Raw genomic sequence first — 15589 nt, forward strand, 5'->3', positions numbered from 1 at the left:
CTTAGTACAAGAAGGGGAAGGGGAACAAGCATTTATTAAGCATCTACTATGTGGTAGGCACCATGCTAAGTGCCTAACAGATATTATCTAATTTGATCCTTACAGTGCTGTGAGGTAGATGCTTATTCTTATTCCCATTTTTAGTTGAAATAGGTGAAGAAGATTAAGGTTAAGTGACTAGAGTCACATAGCTATTAAGTACCTGAGATCAAATTTGAACTCAGGTCTTCCCGACTCCAAGTCATTGCTCCACCTAGCTGCCTGGTATAAAAAGATCAGTCTGCCTTTCTAATAGTAATAATATACTTGGGTATGTCTATGTTAGAAACAGTCCTTGCTCCAGTAAGTGACAGTGGATCCTATAGTAATTTGAGAGACCTCTTGATAGAATATAATGTTTATTTGTAGGATATTTACTGACTGTGATATGTTAATATGTCTTCTGCATAACTTGTTTTATAATGGAATGCTGCAAAAGGTTGCTGCCTCAACCCAATTAAGTAGCATTTCATATCTTCTTAGATGTTTTTCTTTTAATTTTCACTTATCTCCCTCTTCTCATGTGTACTATATCAGTTTCCCTGCAAGATAAGATACCATAGGTATTAAAAAATTTTGATGTACTTTTTTGTCTACTAGATGGAGGACCTAATTTAAATTTCATAATGCTAAATGGAGGACCTAATTTAAGAAATCTCTGTGCAGTTATCTTTTTCAGGGATCTTACTATATGTATCAGCTCCTTCCCCCCACCCCCCCACTTCCTCATTATCTTCATTGTAATAAATGTTTAGGTGATTTTCATCTGTTTGTCCGCTCTGATGGAAGGCATGATTTTGTAACTATAATTTGTTTCAGAAAAAAGAAAAATAGATACAGCGTTTTAATCTTATGTGGTTTTTACATAAATATGACCAGTGTTATATACTTCTGCAACTGCAGTAACTGAAGCAGAATTCCAGCTTTCTAATTAAAGGACTTTATTTTTATCCTTGTGATCTTACTGCTATGGTTCATTATGGATATAGACATATGGCATATGACCTGATATGAATACGAATGTGATATAACTCCCATGGCACAGTAAATTGTATACTACATTCCATATAATAATCACTAATCTTTTCAAATAGCATAGTTCAGCAGGCAAGTACATGCCTTCAAGGCCTATTCATGTTCTGTAGTTTGTTCAATTTCATCTTAATCCTTCAGTTTTGACACGTATCTTTACTTTTCATTTTCTTCCTTTTTACAGACTTGTTGGTGGAAGTAGTTGAGAAATTTAATCAGTGGTTCTTTGACATGGCATGTTGTTTTACAATATGACAGTTCATACACAGTGTGATTTTTTTTGTTTGTTTGTTTTAGGGATAAGTCCCTTTTGTAACAATAGACTCCAGCAAAATCCTTCTGTATGTTTTAGTGTCATTATGACGACCTGTATTCTTGACCAAGTTGAATCCAAGCTCTGGCAGATTGTATCAAACTGGAAGGGCTTTCAGTACAAACTTCAACATAGGTTTCATTTCTGTTGTCTAAGAGTTATGTAACTAAATTTGGAGAAGATATTTGCGATTATTTTTGTCTATAATAATTCTCAAACACCATTTATAAGATTCTAACAGGTGACACACATGCACTGTAACCCTAGCTCCTTGCAATATTGAAGTATAGCCTTTCTCCTTGTACATATACCATTATTATTCGAGTATTAATGAAAATTTGAAATGGATTCTTGGATTTTTTTTCAAATTTTTTGCTTAAAGTGATAACAAGTAAATGTTTTGAACATGGCACTTATTTTGCTTTCTTTCAGTCATGTAGTTAAATTGCATTTTGGCTTTATTAAGATATCACATTCTCAAAGCTGTAGTGTTATGATATTCTAATGACAGGAAAACCTTCTTTACAGAGTTAAATTTGCATCTAAATATGAAGGCCAGAAATAAATTGTTTTTAAGTCCTTTAGAATTTTATGAGTATATGTAATATTGTTTGTATGTGTGTATATACAATATAGAATTTAAAAACATTTTAACATAACCTGAATTTTATCCGTCGTAGGTATTAGGTTTTATTTAAAGTTAACCAGTATTACTGAATTATGGGTGACAGAATGCTATTCACTCATAATACTAAGACAGGTTAATGGGAATTGTTCTTCCCTTTGATTGAATTTTTTTTCTGCTACTTTGCAGATGCTTGTAACTACACCTGAAAAATGGGATGTAGTAACAAGAAAGAGTGTTGGAGATGTAGCCCTTTCCCAACTTGTAAAGCTCCTGATTCTTGATGAAGTGCATCTGCTGCATGAAGATAGAGGACCTGTATTGGAAAGCCTGGTTGCACGAACCTTACGACAGGTAAGAGAAAGTAATTTCATTTCAGAAACTCATTTGGGTAATTGAATGATTTTGATTGTTTGAAATGGATCTGTTGTTACTTGCACTGTTATGTGACTTCCCTTATTACAAATGGCAACACCTTCCTGTATACTGGAACAACATAGTAATATGTAGCATTTTATAAGGACATTAATTATTTTACTATAAAGAAATGCAAGAATATTTTCTATTAATTTATCTAATCCTTGAACCAATTTTCCCTGTTTTTTAAGTATTTTTCATCATCTGTTTTCTAAGTATTTTTCAGTATCTAAGACAAATTAAGCAAAATTTAAGTTATTTAACAAAGTAAAATATTGACTTGGCAAAATACAAATTTATTATATCATTTTAAAGAAATAATGACCCCCTTATTCAAATTTATAAGGAAAAAAGACAATATCCATTTGATAAACAGTCAAATGATATGAGTAGGCATTTTTCAGAGAAAGAAATACAAATTATAAATAGCCACATGAAAAAGCTATTGATAGCTGTATGAAAAAATGCTCCTAATTGCTAACAGTTAGGGAACTGCAAATTAAAACAACCTCAAGGGCCCTCCTTGTCTCCCTTAGATTGGTAAAGTTGCTCAAAAAAAGTACGTAATAAATTCTAGAGTATCTGTGGGAAAACAGACACGTTAATGTGCTCCTGGTGGAGCTGTGAACTATTCCAGTCATTCTGAAAAGGAGTTTAGAATTATTCCCTAAAAGGTATTAAAGTGTGCATACTCTTTGACCCACCCATACCATTTATAGGTCTATATACAAAAGAGATCAAAGAATGAGGAAAAGGGCCCATATGTACAAAGATAATTCTAGGAACTTACTTTGCATTGGTGAAATTTTGAGCATGCCAATCAGTTGGGGAGTGGCTGAACAAGTTAATGTTATATGAATGTGATGGAATACTATTGTACTGTGAGAAATGATGAAGGGGATGGTTTCAGAGAAACCTGGGAAGTCTTGTATGAACTGATGCAGAGTGAAGTGAACAGAACCCAGAGAAAAATTTATTCAGTAACAGCAATATTGTAAAGACAAGCAACTTTGAAAGACTTAGGAACTCCGCTGAACACAGTGACCAATCACTATACTAGAGGATTCGTAGTCAAACATGTTACTGCTTTGAGAGATGATGAGAAGTGATACACTCAGTGCAGATTGAGACATTTTTTTGGACATGGACATTTCGGGAATTTATTTGCTTACCTGTACATGTTTGTAATGGGTTTCATTTTTCTTCCATTGCCGTTGAGTGGGAGATTTTCTTGCTTTCTTAATGGGGGTGTAGGAAAAAGAGCTGGGAGGAAGAGAGGGCAGACTTTTGTGGATTGAAAAAAAATTTAATCTGAAAAAAAAAATAAAGATAGGGATCTTCCAAATTGGTACAAAGTACTCATATGTTGTTATGGTACATGGGAAATGAGTTTGGTCTTCTGCTTTATTTGTCATTCCCCTCGTTCTTTTCTCATCATGAACAAAATGAAATGTAGTGGCTTAATGGATTAATGTCATTCAATCTATGTAACATGGATTTGATCGAATGTAAAAAAGGGGACCTGTAACTTAGCATGAGATTATGCCTCTGGTTTTCTAGACAATGTCTTCAAATTAATAGGTTGCAAATAGCGTAATGATTCTTGATAACTATAAAGTTATGCTCAAGCTATTGTGTGCTGCAGACTCTTTGAAGTAAGAAATCATGTAAAGGATTGTTAATATGTTAGCAGAAAGTGACAACAAGCCTAAAGAAAACCATGACAAAATCCACACTACTTTTAATTGTACATGCACCCACAGACTTCAATTTATAAGTAAGCTTTGTTCTAAAAGTTTGTCTTTAGGTTAGTTATTTGCAATTTAAACAGTAGAAACATTGTCATTAGTTGTGGTTGTTTTCTCATGCTAAGCCATAAAAGGCATAATGTAATAGAATTATTGGACATTTACAAGGAATATAATAATACCAAAGAATGTTGAATTCTGATAAGTTCATAAAAGGGAAAAAATTAAGTGATTTTTGAATATCTTGAATTTTGGTGCTTAAGAAAAGTCTATTTAATAATTTCAACAAACAAGTATTAAGTGTATACCGTCTGCCAGGTATGATGCCAGGCACTGGAAATACAAAGATCCTTATACTGGAATGGGGATGGAGCAGAGTAAAGGCAGTGAGGTTTTCGCACAAATAAACAGATTCAAAGTTTAATTGTGGGTAAGTGTAACACCAATGTTACTAGCAGTTACTGTGGAGGTGTAAGACCAACAACACTAGCAATATAGGAGGGCTGCTAGCACAAGTTCTTTGATCTGCTTTTCTAAGGAATGCAATTTTAAGGGATTTGCAGTCACACTTTAATTAAACATACTTAATCATTCACTTAGTTCAGGGGGAAAAGTCAGCACCCTTAACTTCAGAGAAAACACAAACAGAAATTACAAGCAGAAATTATATAAACAGAGCAAATAACACAAATCATCAGACAGGGCTTCTGTCTGTCCATAGCAATACATACATAATTACCGGAGAGAGAGAGAGAAGCATCAACATCTGGGTTTTCAAACTGGGGTTGGGGGCACCTTAATGGCTACCCAGAGTCTCCTCTGGCCAAGTCATAGGAATGCTGTTCCAATGAGTGAGCCCCCAAAGCAAAATTCCAACCTCAGAGTATATATACACTTCTTCATGGTCAGCCCACAGAAGGCATCACAACTATGTGACTCGAACACATGTGACTTAGACTTTCTTGTGACTTAAGCAGGTCATCGAAGACTCTTAATTCAAACAAAGGCAAGTCTCAGTCAAAGGCACTTGATTACCTTAGTGCTGAGAAGAACTAGAACTCCAAAAGAAAAAGGAACAAAATAAAAAGTCCCACTTCTCTTGCCATTACAGTAGGGATTGGAGATACAGTAACACTTGGGAGAATCAGGAATGTCTCTTGCAGGAGGTTGCACTTGGCCTGAATTTGGTGGGGAGCTAGGAATTCTTATCAGCAAGTAGTAGTTAAGTACCTGCTAACTTGTCAGGCACTGTGCTTTTGTCAAAGTGAGGAAGGAAAAGCATTTCAGACTTGGTTAACATTCTGGGCAAAGGCACAGAAATGGAAAATGTATCAGTTCTACACTTACTTATGAAGTCATAATTTTTAGAGACAAGGAACATTTTACCAGTTGTTAGTCAAAAGTCATGACTTGCCAAGATATGGGTAGTAAATTGATTCATCACAAGAGAAAGGCATATGCATGTGGGGACGCATTATGCCAATGAGTCTGTGATCCAGACAGAGCCTAGGATATTTATGGGGTATAGCAAAAAGGGGAAGTCTCATGGAAGTAGTGAAGGGCAATCTGCTCCCAAATGGGAGTGGCATGGGAGGAGAAAGGGAAAAGTAGGGAAGAAGGAGCAGGAGGATTGGGAATGTCAGGACCATGGAAGGAGGATATTTTGCTTATCTGTAAGGGTCTCAGCTGCAGTTTATCAGTCTGGGCTAGAGTGGCCAGAGGAAGTCTTGTAGCTTTCTTGGCTTCAGGGGCCCTGAGAGTTTAATCGAGTTCATTTGTAAAAGATCACTGTTATATTAGTTTGAGTGTGGCTTCATCTCTAGAAAATAGGGCAGCTCAAGAAAACAAATCCAGGGGACCCTTAACAATTAATTCAGGAGTATAAAGAAACAGTAGTAGAAAACAATCAAAACTTTGTAGGTATGAATAATAATAACAATTAGTGTGGGCTCAAGTATCGCAAAGGAGTTCTCTTTATCTTTAAATTGCTTAGCCATTGCTAGGAGAATGACTTATGAATGCCTTCTCCCAGGAGAGAACTTTGGTACTGAGTGGTTTACCACTTTCTTCCGAGATTCTTTGTATGAATGATAGCCTAGATTTCTGGAAAGGGATAAAGGGATGTGTTCTGTGAGGGAGCAAAATTTTTAATATTCGAAGATTCTATGACTTGGAGAGGGTTGGATGGGTGGGCAAGTGGTGTCTCCCCTGTCAATAGGTGTTGTATATAAATTCATTGATGTAGTTTGTGTTTTCTTGTAAGCAATGTCAGTTAACTTGCAAAGTATCATGCTTCCAGTTACAAAAATTCTAGATAATAAATATAGTCTCATATAAATTATAGGAAGCACCATGGCAGCCACAGACTAAACATTATGGAATATATCACAACCGTCATAGTTCGTCTCTCTCTGCCACAACATTTCAGTCTAAGCAAGTTTAAAACAAATTTTTTTTCCTCTAAAATCTATCCCTTGTCCCCCATTTCTTTTGAAGGCATCACACTATCCTTCCAGTCATTAAGGTTCATAACCTTGGAGTTGTCCTTGACCATTCTTCTATACCATCTAATATCAATCTTTTATTTAAGCTTTTATTTTGTGCTAGACTAGGTATTGGAGATTCATTTCATTTTTGTCTTTGAATTGTAGTGCTTTGCACATAGAAGATACATTATAAATGTTTCTTGAATTGAAAAGGCTGATCTAAAGGCTGCTGCGCAGGCACGCTGAAGTTACTGCTGACTTCGCCCTACAGTAATATTCTGTTTACATAACATGGGGAAGGGGAATGATGACATATCATGCACAGGAAATTCTGTTGTCAACATTCCATGTAATTCTGTTGTCAACATTTCCATGTAAAAGAATATTTGGGATAGATTTTATTTAATTTAATAAACTTGAATATCTGAGACGTTAGAATGAACAAAATCTTTTTTTCATTGCCTTCTAATTTTTTCTTATCAACAATTGCTGAGTAGTGATCGTCTTCTGTTGCTATCACTACACATGATTACTCACTTTAATCAGGGACATAAAGTTAGAAGTAGAAAGGACAATGTCGTAGGATCATAATGAAGCCCCAACCCCCACATTTCTGAAGCTGAGAGAAGTGAAGTAATTTAAATGTGGTTGTGTACTAAGTGTTATGGAGTTTGAAAATCTTCACATTTGGATGATGGATCTAATACCAGAGTTGTAGTTCCTCTGCCAATGTCACCTACGTTTTAGCCAAAATTTGACGAGTCTCACAAGTCTAGAAAAGACTAGAAAACACTTTCTAAATGTAGACCATAGCATCATTAAAATGTTAGAGCTTGAAGCTTTGTCAGTGCTTACAACTTAGTAAAGTGTGAAAGAAACCAAAAGTTATTATTGCCTTGGAAGTCTAATTAGAAATGTTAATATGGTTTGAGATGGATTCAAGTTGCAGAAAAATTAAGGATGGTGTTTTTTTTTTTTTATATTTTGCAATTTCACACAACAGGTAAGATTCAGGTAATTTTAGATTTGATATTTTCATTTTGCATTTTTACATATTTTAATAATAAGTATTATTAACTTTTCCTTTCAGTATTTTTCATACTTTTGATTTTCCTTCAAATATATGTTTAAAATACTTCCTGGTTACATATGACTTTTACCATATTGGAGGCAAGATACCTTTTTGCAGTTGGTTATAGATTGTAAAACAACAGAGAAAAGGGTAGTGGGGCACTTAGTCATCTGATTTTACAATAGATTAATGGAAAAATAGAATTTGGTGTGCTCTCTGTTTCTGTAAAACCATCATTCTTTTTATTAAAATGAACCAGTATCTAATGCTAACTATTTCCAGTAGGTGGTAGCATTGTATGCAGCACAATAGCATTTTCAGGGAGCTTATAGGCATTCCTGGCATAGTATGGAACCTATAGGATTTTTAAAGTTTCTTTATGGTGGTCCTGTAGTTTAAATCTGTTGTAAGCATTATGTATACTTCAGGGAGGTTAAAATAATATACATGGGAAAAGCATCAGTTAACTTAAACTGAAATTAATTTCAACTTTAGCACTGAACTGATTTCAGGATTGTTGTATTTTTATGTCAATTCAGAAAGGACCAAATGTTTTTTTACCCCACTAATTAAAATTCCTTATAAAACTTTGCATTATGTTTGGATCCTGAAGAACAATCATTTGTATTTTTTTGTGTCATTATTTTATGTGGGTCTTTTTGCATTTCATCTGAGAATTTATGCCTGGATAACTAACATAGAAAAATAAAGGTGTGTGACAAAAATACTGACACACAGTGAAAGGCATGTTATGCTTTTTTTTCAAATTTTAAAATGTAGATAATTTAAATTGATTTCTAATTGAAAATTTTCTGTTTTCTTTTCCAGGATATTATATATTGAACATCAAAAGAATTTTTAAAATAACAACTTGTATTTGATAAAGTTACATAGATGCAACAGTAACAGGAAAATAGAACTAAAATGATCTACATTTTTCCCTAAATAAAAATGAGCATAACTCCGTAGTGGCAGCATCATGTGATAGCATATAATCTTCTGAGGGCAGGGATTGTTTCACTTTTGTTTCTAGTCATTAAGTCAGTGCCTGCCTCAGTCAGTTCTTTGTAAGTGCTTGAGTGATTGATTTTTAACAGGTTTTCAAAGGGTACTGATAATTTTTTTTGTTGAGTTAGAGATTTGTTTCTATTTTATAGATATAGAAATAAGCTTACATATTTAAAGATTTTTGGTTTTGCAGGAAGTTTGTAATTGGGTCATTGTCACAATGTTCATTTTTGCATTGCTCTGTAGTTTAGTGTGATTTAGCCATCTATGTCTATCTAACAAAACAATTAATTAGCTGTATCTGAAAAAAAGAAACTTGTGGAGCAGTGATAGTGGTGCTGGTTGGGTTGATGTGATAATAGAAAGCTTGTAAAGTAAAAACTGGTGAAGAGGCCACCCTAACTAAAGATATTAGGATTAACCTTTTCTTTTTTTATTATCTGTGACTTTTTGCCATCTTAAATTAGAGTATATTTCTTGAATTAAAAAAAAAAGTTTGTTGATTTTTGTAGACCTAGTTTCTGTGTCCATCCTTCAGCACTCAGTTTTATCCTGACGTCTTCTAAGAAATTTAATAGCATTTCACCCCAGTATAAGTATTCCCTGAAGTCCTGCTGAACAAAAGGTCACTTAGTTAATGCTTTTTAATTTTGACTCTTCTGTTATTTGGCTCTCTCCAATTATCTTTAAGTGCTTTGTGGACAGTATCCGGATCTGATTGTTCTTTCATATAATTCAAGGTGCTGCCCTATGTACCTATCAGGCATGTGGCATATATTCAACAAACAGACATAAATATTAAATTCATATAAGTATAAATTGACTAATACATTTTCCCCTTAGAATGGAGGTGGGGAACCTGCGGCCTCAAGGCCACATTTGGCCTTGTAGGTCCTTGGGTGCAGCCTTTTGACTGAGTCCAGGTTTTACAGAACAAATCCTTTTATTAAGGAGATTTGTTCTGTGAAGTTTGGATTTAGTCAAAGGGCTGCACTTGAGGACCTAGAGGGTTATATGTGGCCTTGAGGCTGCAGGTTTCCCACCCCTGCGTTAGAACCACAAATAAGTTTGTACATTGGGAAAATAAAAGAATGTGGAAAAGGCAGTAGTGTTCTCCTAGTGTCTCTTACTTCACTTTGCATCACTTCATACAAGTCTTCTTAGGTTTCTCAGAAATCATACATTTCATCATTTCTTATGTAGGTGTATTTTATTACATTAATATGCCATAATTTGCCAAGTCATTTACCTTTCGGGAAATCTGTCTTCTTCCTAAAATGTTTGAGTAGTGATTTTTTTCTTTAGGATGAAAGTTTTTTTTTTTTTTTTTTTTTTTTTTTTTGCTTTTTGGCAGGGCAATTGGGGTTAAGTGACTTGCCCAAGGTCACACAGCTAGTACTTGTGTCAAGTGTCTGAGGCCGGATTTGAACTCAGGTCCTCCTGACTCCAGGGCCGGTGCTCTACTGACTGCGCCACCTAGCTGCCCCAAGATGAAAGTTATTTTAAAGGACATATTTGCCCTCTTTATCCTTTGATCTAAGCTAAGCTTACATAGGGATAATAGTGTAAGTTATCATTCATTAACATCATACTGTATGACAGCTGACTTAGAGTCCTTCCATCTTTCCATCCAGGTTTGCAATCTTGAAGTCATCTTAATTATCCTCTTTACCTCTAGTCTCTCCCACTCCAATCTGTCTTCCACATTGATGCTAAAGTGTGATATTCCTGAAACACAGGTGTGACTATGTCATTCAATAAACATCAAACCATTGCTCCCTTATTGCTTCTAGAATGAAATACAAACTCTGGAGGCTGAAAGAGACTGAGCCCATACTTGAGATTAAAGACTAACTGCGAGAGTGGAAAAATGGAAAGACGCTCTTCACATTCGCTTATGTTCTCAATGCATTTAAAAAATTAGTACTCATTTCTTCCCTTATTAAGTGTTTACTTCTTGGTGACCATTGCAATAGCCTTCTAATTGATCTCCCTGCCTGAATTATTCCCCCCCCCCCATCTATCCTCCACACAGCCTACAAAGTGACTTTTCCTAAAGCTAGGTCTGACTATGCCATCCCTTACTCAGTAGACTCAATTATAAAGTCCTGTGTTATTTAAAGCTGTTCACAACTGCCTCATGGCTTCTTCATACTTTTCTGTTCCTCTTATACTTTATTCCCCACTCCTAGTTACAGAGTCTCAAACCTGACATGCCGTCTTCCATCAGTTTGCATTTGCACTGGCTGTCCCCTTGCCTGGAATGATCTTCCCATCATCTCTGTTTCATAATATGCCTGACTTACTTGAAGAATTAGCTCAAATACCACCTTCAGTAAACCTTTTGTTGCTCACTCCAGCAACTAGTTCTTTCTCCTTTCAGATTACCTTTTATCCACTCTACATGAATCTTGTATGTTCCTATTTAATGATATATTGTCTGCTTTGTTAGTACATAATCTTCATGACAGCAGGCACTGTTCTGGGTTGTTTTTTGTTGTTGTTGGTGTTTGTTTTTTGGTGCCCAGTGCTTAATATAGTGCCTGGCACATAGTAAGCACTTAATATGTGTGTTTATTATTTGGTTGCTACTGTTCTTTGCATGGTCTGTTATTGTAACTGAATACCTAGGCTTGAGTTAATTTTTTTTTTTTAGTGAAAAGACATTCATTTATATAATATTTTAAGTTTTAAATTTTCTCCCCCTTTTTTTCCTCCCCCCTTCCCAGGACAGCATGCAGTCTGACATTAATGAGGGGAAACCTACCAACCCTTCCACTCTACCTTTATACAGTACATTCTACTTTTGGATAATGCTAAGTGTCAGGAAGATTTTCCCTATTCCTAAATCCGACTCTTTGCAATTTGCCCCCATTGCTGCTAATTCTTCCCTTTGGAACCCAACATAATGTTAATCTCTTTTTCACGTACTTGAAGGAAACTGTCAGGTTTTGCTTCTCTGCTCTCCAGACTATATATTCCTCATTTCTTCAACTAAACCTCTTATGGTATGTTCTCTTGGCCATCTATCATCCTGATTGCCATCTTTTGGATACTCTTCTGTTTTTCAATATCCAACCTTAAGTGGGGTGCTCTGAACTACACATATTACTTACCAATGGGGTCACTTCAAGGTAGAATACATTATGTGGTCACTTCCCTAGTCCTGGACATTACTACTGCTTAATATCGCATAAAAATGACATTAGCTTTCTCAATTTGCCATATCACACTGTTAACCTGTATTTTATGTTGCATTCCATATAACCTCCCCTTATCATTTTCAGATGAAATACTTTCTAACCACACTTCTTCCATCATACTTGTGAAGTTGATGTCTAGCACCCAAATGTAAGACTTCACATTTATCATGTGTTGTTTTTCATTCATATAGGTCGAATCTACACAGAGCATGATAAGGATTTTGGGTCTTTCTGCTACATTACCCAACTACCTTGATGTTGCTACTTTTTTGCATGTCAATCCTTATATTGGACTTTTCTACTTTGATGGCCGTTTTAGGCCAGTACCTCTTGGACAGACGTTTTTGGGAATTAAGACGACAAATAAGGTAAATATTCACTGCGAACAGCTTAATTTTTAAAAATATATTTGGTGACAGGTTGCTTCAACAGCAAAGAATCAAATCCCTAAAATTGTATTATGTTAGTCTGTTAATCTTATTTTTCCCAAACTTTGGCCTTACTGCTTTACCTAAAGCATCCCCAAAAGTTATTAATTTACTTTTATATAACTCTTAAGAGCAATTCCACTAATAGACATTTTAACTCATGCCAGTTTTTTAATACTCACTTTTGCAAATTCTTTTTGAATTGTTTGTATTCTTTCCTCAGAGTCCATATATAGTGTCATTCATAAATTTGACATAATTAGGCCTTCATAAATTCGACATAATTAGGAAGAAGATTCATATAAGCTAGTGAAATTTGTGTTATGGTTACTAATAGACCACTAAAATATATTTGGAAGAAGGTCAAGACTGAGTAAGACAAAGCAGTTGAGCCTCTCTCTCCACTGTCCGTTCTCCACAATAATCTAGAAAATACACCAGATCAAATTCTTATTGGGAAAGCATGGGGTGGGAGGGAAGGAAGAATGGGAAACATTATCTCACATAAATAGACTAGTCAAGGAGGAGTTTATACAATAAAGGAGGAAGGGAAGGAGATTACCCATGAACCTCACTTCCTTCTGAATTAGTTGAAGGTAGAAAGAATACATGTACATACACACACGATTGAGTACAGAAATACATCTTACACAATAGGGAAACAGATGAGAAAAGATCTAGAGGAAATGAGGGGAAATTAGAGGCAAGTAGATTAAGGGAGACATTAGTCAGAAGCAAAACAGATGCTTAAAGGAGCAGAGAAAAAAGAAGGGAAAGTATGAAAGAATAGGATGGAGGGGAAATACACAGTTAGCAGTTATAACTGAATTTTGAATGGAATGAACTTCATTATAAAACAGAAGAGGATAGTAGAATGGATTAGAAGCTAGAATCCATCAATATGCTGTTTACAAGAAATTTGCTTGATACAGAAGGATACGTATAGACTTAAAATAAAGGGCCAGAGCAGAATCTGTTATGCTTCACATGAAGTGAAAAAGGCAGGGGTAGTGATCCTGACCTCAGACAAAGCAGAAGGAAAAATAGATCTAATTAAAAAGAGATAACCAAGGAAACTACATTATACTAAAAGGTACTATAGACAGTGAATTAATACCAGTAGAAAACATATATGCACTGAATGGCATAGCATATAAGTTTTTAAAGGATGAAGTTAAAAATGAATTACAGGACATAGACAGTAAAACCACAGTAGTGGAGGACTTCAGTTTACTCCTTTCAGAGCTAGATAAATCTAGCCAAAAAATAAACAGAGAAGAAGTTAAGGACCTGGAAAGAATTTTAGAAAATTAAGATCTCATATGACCTTGGAGAATATTGAATGGGAACAGAAGAGATTATAGTTATTTCTATGTCGTACATGGCACTTTCACAAAAATTGACTGCATTGTAGGACAGAAAACCTCACAAACAAATGTGGTAAAACAGAAATATTAAACACGTCTTTTACTGACAGGATGCAAGAAATGCAAGAAGACTAAAGGACCTTTGAAGCAAAAAGTTAATTGGAAATTAACTTAATCTTAAAGAATAAGTGTGTCAAAGAACATATCATAGAAACAATAATTTCATTAAAAATAATTATGACAGACAACATATTAAAACTTGTGGGATGCAGTCAACATAGTACTTATGGGAAAATTTTGATCTCTGAAAGCTTTCATCATTAAAGGAGAAAGAGAATATCAGTGAATTGGATTTGCAACTAGAAATACATGCCCTAGAAAACCAACAGATCACAACCTCTCAATTAAACACTAAAATAGAAATCCTGAAAAGCAAAGGAGAGATGAACAAAACTGAAAATTGAAAAAAAGACATTGAACTAATAAATTGGGAGTTGATTAGCAAAATTTATTTTTTTTGAAAAGGCCTAAAATATATTTAGGATATATATTTTCCTCACTAAGTTATAAATAATTACTCTACATGATGCCCCATTGTAGCAAGGAAGTGACCCAGGATTATCAGAGGCTGTCAGTGTTGTAGCAACTTTATAGTAGGTCCTAAAAAAACTAGAAGATTTCTCTTAGAGGCCCAGTGTCTATATTTCTCTAATTCAAGGACCAACCTAGCTAAATTCAAAAGGACATTACTAAATTGGCCCTTAAGGTCATGAAATTTTCACCCACAGCTACTGTTGAAGATCAACTTGGGCAATTTGCATTAGTGGGGGCAATATTGATGTCAGTGAAATTATAGATATTTGACATATTTAGGTACATAAAATTACTTAAAGTAGTCTGAAAAAGTTGCTTATTATAGTTCAGCAAATAAATACATAGGAAATATTTTATCCATTAAATATTCATTTTATACAAATAAGTATTTTGGTATATCTTGAAGATTCTTCAAAAATAAGTCCTATTATTTCATGTGTTCCTAGCAATTTTGTTTATTAATTTGCTTGTCTTTCTTATTAGGTGTATAGTAGAGTGCTGGTAGCATCCTTTATAATACCCAGCACATCATTGGTGTTTAATAAATGCTTTCATGCTTGCTTGCTTGATTTTTCTTGATTTTTTTTCTGACAGGGCAATTGGGGTTAAGTAACTTGCCCAAGGTCACACAGCTAGTACGTGTGTCAAGCGTCTGAGGCCAGATTTGAATTCAGGTCCTCCTGACTCCAGGGCCGGTGCTCTACTCACTGCACCACCTAGCTGCCCTGATTTTTCTTGATTTCTTAATAAGAATTCCATGGCAAATAGCTCAAACCTTGCTGAATTTAGTATAAATTCCAAATTTGTGGGGTCAAAATTAATAAGACTTTACTGTAGCTGAATTTTTAAAGGTAAGCCAACAGAAATATGTTCCTAAATTATATTGGCATAATAATCATAGGTTTTACTGTATATTTACTAAAAGTGATTTACACAGAAGAGCCTTTTTAAAAAAGCCCATCTTAACTTTATTGCATTTTAATACTGTCTTTGATTGAAGTTTTTTACTCATGACTAAGAATATAGAAAAAGAGACACAAAAAATTGATAAAAAATTTATTTAAGATAAAAAATTACTCTCCCTACATTAAAAAATTCAGTCTGCGGTACGGAAGCTAAAGGTATCTTAGAACTGTAGAGAGCCATTTCATGTCTGTACAGGAAAGGGTGTTTTACCATTTGGTAGTTATTAAGATGTGTATAATTTAACCTTCATTAATTGTTTCAAGTGCCTTTCAGTAGTATATGCTCTTGGCT

At 34.7% G+C, this 15589-nt stretch overlaps 1 protein-coding gene across 1 annotated transcript in view; it reads left to right on the top strand.

The window, feature by feature from the left end:
• The window catches only part of ASCC3 (activating signal cointegrator 1 complex subunit 3), a 399622-nt gene that overhangs the window by 94489 nt on the left and 289544 nt on the right, over positions 1–15589 (top strand). The window contains exons 11-12 of the mRNA XM_036767945.1: positions 2199–2363; positions 12135–12311. Of these exons, the coding sequence (XP_036623840.1) occupies positions 2199–2363; positions 12135–12311 (342 nt within the window). The remainder of the gene's footprint in view (positions 1–2198; positions 2364–12134; positions 12312–15589) is intronic.

Source organism: Trichosurus vulpecula, chromosome 7 (genome assembly GCF_011100635.1).
Source record: "Trichosurus vulpecula isolate mTriVul1 chromosome 7, mTriVul1.pri, whole genome shotgun sequence".
Taxonomy (NCBI): domain Eukaryota; kingdom Metazoa; phylum Chordata; class Mammalia; order Diprotodontia; family Phalangeridae; genus Trichosurus; species Trichosurus vulpecula.